A 6,309-nucleotide genomic window follows, 5' to 3' on the forward strand; every position below is an offset into this window, starting at 1 on the left:
ATAGCAATGATACGGCTTGCCAAGTTTAGGGGTGTGCGGTGATCACATTGAAAGTTCACGGACCTAGATGACACTATCTACTAAGTTTAAGGACCCACAGATATTACTTTAGAAGTTCAAGGATCTAGATGACACTACCAGCCAAGTCCAGGGACCGGCGGTGGATTTTGTTCTTGATTCTAATTCTATGAATGTTTCTCAATGTGATGGCTAATTCTATGAATTAATGTTTCGTAATGTGGTGGCGATTTTTGTTTGCCTAATAACCAATAGCTATAAATTTTGTAATAATAATGGTGGCACAGCTACTGCATGACTGTCCTTCATCTGAACACTATACTAACAACAGTACTTTGTATACTACACGTAATAAACGTGCCTGATAAGGCCTTGTTTAGTCTAAAAAGTTTTTTTAAAAAGTGCTACAGTAGCCATTACATCGAATCTTGCGATACGTGCATGAAGCATTAAATGTAGACGAAAAAAAATTAATTGCACAGTTTAGTTGGAAATCGCGAGACGAACGTTTTAAGCCTAATTAGTCCAGGATTAAATACTAATTGACAAATAAAAATGAAAGTGCTACAGTAGCCAAATTCTCAAATTTCAGCCTACTAAACACACAGCCTAACTGATAGTATTACAGTGACCAGGAAAAAAAAGGGGAAATGTTGGCACTTGCAGGAACGAACTAAAAAGATTCTTTTTTGCAGAAGGAAAAAAAAAACAATCTGTCAAACCTTTGGCATCACAATCTCGTCGCGCTTTTCCTTGCCAACAAAAAGTTCAGTTACCCCAATCCCGTGGCCCTGTGACCGTTCTCTCTATAAATAAACAAACAGCCTTCGGAGAAGCACCCGTGCACCACTGGAGATCGTTCCGTCTCCTAATCCTCTCCGCGTCTTGGTCGTCTCTTCTTCCTCCCTCCCTCGCCCGACAGAGCAGAGGTAACCCCGCCGAATCCCCTGCCGAGATCTCCTTCTGTTGTGTGCTTCCTTGCTCCGTCGCGCTAGGCACGTCCCGGTGGCTGGCTGGTTTGGTTCTGGGTTCCCGGCTCCGCGCGGCAACAGCTCCGGCCTCCGGGTACCCCGGTACAGGGCGGCGTGCAATGGCGCCGCTCCCCTTGCATGCACGATGCGGATGTGTCTTTCGGCTGAACTGAGTCCACGCATGCAGGTTTTTAGCCTCGGTTGTGTCGGAAAAGGCGGGGATTTTTTAGGATTTTCCATAGTAGCTTCGTTAATCCGTCCATTTCCACGCAGCCGTCCCGACTCCCGTGGAGGAGGAAGAGGAATTCCCGTGGAGGAATACTTGGCAACAACCTGGGATGCCTTGTTTCATCTTCATCTTCTCCTATTTTGCCTTGTGAATCCTAGGATTGTGCTTGCCTGTTTTGCTGTGTGAAATCCGTGGTGCAGCCTAGTTGCTTCGATTTGGGGATGGCGGTTGACTTTTCGGCCGCCATGGGTTGCCAAGATCCGCTTCTCATGTCCCGCTGTAGTTTTGGTGCGGCTGGTTAGCTGTATGTCTGCACAGATACATGATTCAGGCACGGTTGTGGTTGTTGTTCTTGGAAAAGTTGAAATTCAGGGGTTTTCTACAGCTTGGTTTCTGCACTTTGACCTGTCAATCACTCAATTGTGCAAACTGGCAAGTGCGACTCTCATAGAGCCAACATTAGAGGTACAAGGCTTAGAATACCGTTCATCTACGCTCATAAGTCATAACCTCCTGTCATGTCTAGTTATTATGATAATGAACTCTGTTCTCTGTTTCCTTCTATCTTTTTTATCATGAAATGCTTGGAATTTCTACTCTGCTACTGGCAAGGGTGAAAGTAAAAGGCTTAGAATTTCATCGTTTAGATTTTGATTTGCACGTACTCATAGCCTTGTATAATGCCTGGGATTATTAATGAGCTTTGTGCTCTGTTTAAGTCAACCAGATCTACAACGGTACTCTGAGTTACTAAGAAGCTTATATGAATACACGCGTTCAGATTCCGTGATGCCATATCGGACAATGTTTATTTGCCACCAGCATACACGACTTGCTGTAAAGATTCCCTTAGCCCATGATTGGCTGATAATTTGGTATCAATGTATCATCTTGTTTTGTTTTATTAAATCTATGTCACACATTGACTATACATTGATGATTCATGAGCTGGACTCTAGCAATTGATGTGTGATTCATGAGCTGAGCTTTAGCAATTGATGTGTACGATACAGCAGTTTGTACCATTGTACTGTTTCTCTTTAATCATTTTTTTATAAAAAAAGTATTCTCTTTAATCATTTAACTTTTTTTGGCCATGACATCCATGCAGTTCCTTGCCATCTCAATTATACGTTTATGTCCATCCATATTAAATAGATAAATCGACTAATTCTTATGCAATCAACTATTTTATATACTGATTGTGTTACCTCAAATGTTGTTAAATCACAGAATGGGGAGCGGCGAGAATACCATCACCGCTTATGGCGAGTACACCTATGCTGAGCTGGAGAGGGAGCCCTACTGGCCAAGTGAGAAGCTGAGGATTTCGATTACTGGGGCTGGTGGTTTCATTGGATCCCACATTGCTCGCCGGCTGAAGAGCGAGGGCCATTACATCATTGCCTCTGACTGGAAGAAGAATGAGCACATGACTGAAGACATGTTCTGCCATGAGTTCCACCTTGTTGATCTCAGGGTCATGGACAACTGTCTGAAGGTCACCCACGGTGTTGACCATGTCTTTAATCTTGCTGCTGATATGGGTGGCATGGGGTTCATCCAGTCAAATCACTCTGTGATCATGTACAACAACACCATGATCAGTTTCAACATGCTAGAGGCTGCACGTATCAATGGTGTGAAGAGGTATGACACTTCATTTTCTTACTCGCTGGTGAATGCTGTGGTCTCCTCTATAATTAAATCTTAACTTCCACATGTAATCTAGTTGATGTTGTTTGATTGGTGTTGTCAAAGAACCTGGCTGCTATATATAAACAACCTTTATTATGCATGTTAGTCTTTGTGAAGCTCAGGAGTCAGGATACTGTTTGGGCAGCTGGATTTTCCAATACTATTCAATCCAGATCTGTATGTAGTCAAGTTGATACTGACATTAACCTAACTGAACCTTAAGGAAAACAAGCTGGTCACTCGTAAAACTGTCTGTTTTCTGTAACAATCTGTCTTCCTTGGTGCGGTGTCTCAACTCTGCATGATCTATTCATGTTCACTTATATTTTATATCATTTTGGTCTGGCAGGTTCTTCTATGCCTCAAGTGCATGCATTTACCCTGAGTTCAAGCAGCTTGACACAAATGTGAGCTTGAAGGAATCTGATGCCTGGCCTGCTGAGGTGTGTTTATTGAAATACAATGACGTTTCTGTTTGTTAGACTAAACATAGTCGAAAACTCAAATTTAAATTCCCTTGGACATGGATCTGTTACCTTTCAGCCTCAAGACGCCTATGGCTTGGAGAAGCTTGCGACTGAGGAGCTGTGCAAGCACTACACCAAGGACTTTGGCATTGAGTGCCGTGTTGGCCGCTTCCACAACATTTACGGCCCTTTTGGTACATGGAAAGGTAAACCTACCAGTTCTTTGGTGACTGAAGCAATACATACGTTAACCTGACTTGTGACTGTGAGGTGATAATTCAACCTGATCAAAATGTTATCTTTGTATTCTATCAGGTGGTCGTGAGAAGGCACCGGCTGCCTTCTGCAGAAAGGCTCAGACATCCACTGAGAGGTTTGAGATGTGGGGTGATGGTCTCCAGACCCGCTCCTTCACTTTCATCGATGAGTGCGTCGAGGGTGTTCTGAGGTATGTATGTGTGCTTTGAATGTCATCCAAACACCAAACCAAACAGTTGCCTGTGTAGCAATGGGGAATTAACATGGTATGGTACCACGTTGTGTCCAGATTGACCAAGTCAGACTTCCGTGAGCCGGTGAACATTGGAAGCGATGAGATGGTGAGCATGAACGAGATGGCTGAGATCGTGCTGAGCTTTGAGGATAGGAAGCTGCCCATCCACCACATCCCTGGTCCGGAAGGGGTCCGTGGGCGCAACTCTGACAACACCCTTATCAAGGAGAAGCTTGGCTGGGCCCCAACAATGAAGCTCAAGGTATTGTCACCATCTTGCTAGATATTGCAGTAGTATATTTATCGGCATATATTGAAATAATACTGTACCATTTAAGCCTGTGGAAGGACGCAAAAGGAATGTATGCCAGGGCTGGTTAGAACTTGCACTAAACAATTCCTGATTGTCCTGTAAATTGAATGTTTGCAGGATGGGCTGAGGTTCACCTACTTCTGGATCAAGGAGCAGATCGAGAAGGAGAAGACCCAGGGGGTCGACATCGCGGCGTATGGGTCGTCCAAGGTGGTGTCCACCCAGGCGCCCGTGCAGCTGGGCTCCCTCCGTGCTGCCGACGGCAAGGAGGGGCTTTGAGCGATGAGGCTTCGTAGTGGGATATGACATACTGTTTGGGGAGTTTGGACGGTAGAATATATACTACAGTAGCAGCAAAAGTACTGTTGGGCCCCTTTTGGGGGGTTCATTCTATTTTTCTATCTATTCACCAATCCATTAATTTATGCCATGCACCTTGTTCATTTTTGCTTGTCTTCTGTACCTTGATTGTACTCCTTTGGCCATTACCGGCAATAAAATTTTCCTTTTTTCTACTATGTGTGGAGTATGTATGTATGTATGTATGTATGATCCTAGATTGATATGATATGGCTCTGCTCTTTAACTCTGAGCTTTCCGCATCCAAATGTGACAAGGCTCCACAGAAATCAGATTTCTACCCATACCCATAACAATAGCACTGGTCGATAGAGACGGGACTGCACTCTCTCGTTGCCCTAGTCGCTTGGATGCCGTGGAAACAAGAGGACTTTCAACAACCAGTCGCGGTCGGTGCAATCTCCTGTGCAAGGAATCGCCGAGGAGTGCAGAGTTTGGGACCTTGCCGGGTTCAGATGTTTGCGCTCGTTGCTTCCAGCGTCGCCAAATATTCAATTTTCATAGTCTCCTAAGCTGTAATCAGGTTTTCTTTTCCTTTGGTGTGGTAACCCTCGGTTTACTGCTAATGTAACTTCTTCGAAAACTCTACCTCCTCTTAATAAAAAACATACCCCGGAGAAAAAGACAGCCAGGACTGCCACGGAAGGAAGACGTCACTGTAGCACTAGCTGGCTGGTTGAGCTGGCTCTGTTCCATAGGATTTATTGCTGCTGCGACTGATTTGTTGTGAGAAAAAAATATTATTTCTATAATTAAAAAATATGACTAATTCTGACTTATAAACTCAGCCAACGGGTGGCGTTGACACCGGACCATGTTGTACGCACGGCTGTGCGTGGTGATGCCAGTAATATTCCGTGGGAACTGGTTGGGAAAGCGACGCCTTTATCCGACGTGTTCGGGTATGGTCCAAACGAAACGAGCGCTCGCGCGGGCACGGGTCGTCGGCGTCACCGCGTCAGCAGCCCCAGGCCCCACCGCCGCACGCCGGCGTCCCCCGCCGGCCACCGGTTGTGGATATACACACGCACTTTCGCCTCGTGTACATACAGAAAGTAATGTTGTAATTGGGAGTCATGTCGTAGCTCGTGACAGCAAGGATACAATGATGTGTAAGATCCTCACTCGCCACACATTCAGTAGAGATGTTCATCTTCCCATAGAAACAGCAGTATGCAGGATATCCTTGCAGCAAATACCTCAGCCAATTTTGTTTTTTTTTTTTCTGGATCGAGCATATAGCCCGTTTTTCATTAAGAGTAAGTAGAGGAAACAGTTACAACAACAGACATCCCAGTAATCCTAAGATTACCAAGACCCTAAGCACCTGATACAAGAAAAAGCAAGAAAACAGCAAGAAAGACGGAAGGGAGAGGACCCTTCACTGTAAATCTAACCGACTGAACATGCATGAAAAAAACTTCAACGCAAAGGCTGCCCACTCAGAAAACGAAGCCACGGTGGCAAAGCATCCACCGGAAGAACTAAGATAACGGCGACAATAGCAACCAGGTAGCCGTTGTGATCAACCATCAAAAGAACCCAGATAACGGCGACAACAGCGACCAGGTAGCCGCTGTGGTCAACCTAAAAGTGCAATCAAGCCCTAATTATAGGTTTTGATGATAATGACCATGCAATTAGAGAACTAATGAGATTTATCGAGATGACAAGCAGGAAATTTATATTCGAGAATGCTACACGAAATAGAGGAGCCTCCAATTATAAATGTTGATGGCTTCAAACTCTAAGAAGGTTTA

The 6,309-nt window shown here is 44.7% G+C and overlaps 1 protein-coding gene across 2 annotated transcripts; it reads left to right on the forward strand.

The window, feature by feature from the left end:
• Positions 1 to 819: 819 nt before the first annotated feature.
• On the forward strand, positions 820 to 4,707 carry LOC136526142 (GDP-mannose 3,5-epimerase 1-like). 2 transcript variants are annotated; one of them, XM_066518907.1, is made up of 7 exons: positions 820 to 947; positions 2,452 to 2,868; positions 3,266 to 3,359; positions 3,460 to 3,589; positions 3,699 to 3,831; positions 3,931 to 4,138; positions 4,307 to 4,707. In XM_066518907.1, the coding sequence occupies exons 2-7, from the start codon at positions 2,453 to 2,455 to the stop codon at positions 4,466 to 4,468; spliced, it is 1,143 nt and encodes a 380-aa protein (XP_066375004.1). In that variant the 5' UTR covers positions 820 to 947; position 2,452; the 3' UTR covers positions 4,469 to 4,707. The 2 variants fall into 2 exon arrangements, with proteins under 2 accessions (XP_066375004.1, XP_066375011.1); XM_066518914.1 differs by lacking the exon at positions 820 to 947 and adding an exon at positions 966 to 1,683.
• The last annotated feature ends 1,602 nt before the right edge of the window (positions 4,708 to 6,309 follow it).

This window comes from Miscanthus floridulus, chromosome 2 (genome assembly GCF_019320115.1).
Source record: "Miscanthus floridulus cultivar M001 chromosome 2, ASM1932011v1, whole genome shotgun sequence".
Taxonomy (NCBI): Eukaryota; Viridiplantae; Streptophyta; class Magnoliopsida; order Poales; family Poaceae; genus Miscanthus; species Miscanthus floridulus.

Bases quoted from the DNA above. Each gene is read 5' to 3' on its own strand.
- LOC136526142 (XM_066518907.1), top strand. From the start codon at position 2,453: ATGGGGAGCGGCGAGAATACCATCACCGCTTATGGCGAGTACACCTAT. The intron at 3,590-3,698 runs GTAAACCTACCA...GTATTCTATCAG, and splicing joins CCCTTTTGGTACATGGAAAG to GTGGTCGTGAGAAGGCACCG. The intron at 4,139-4,306 runs GTATTGTCACCA...GAATGTTTGCAG, and splicing joins CCCCAACAATGAAGCTCAAG to GATGGGCTGAGGTTCACCTA.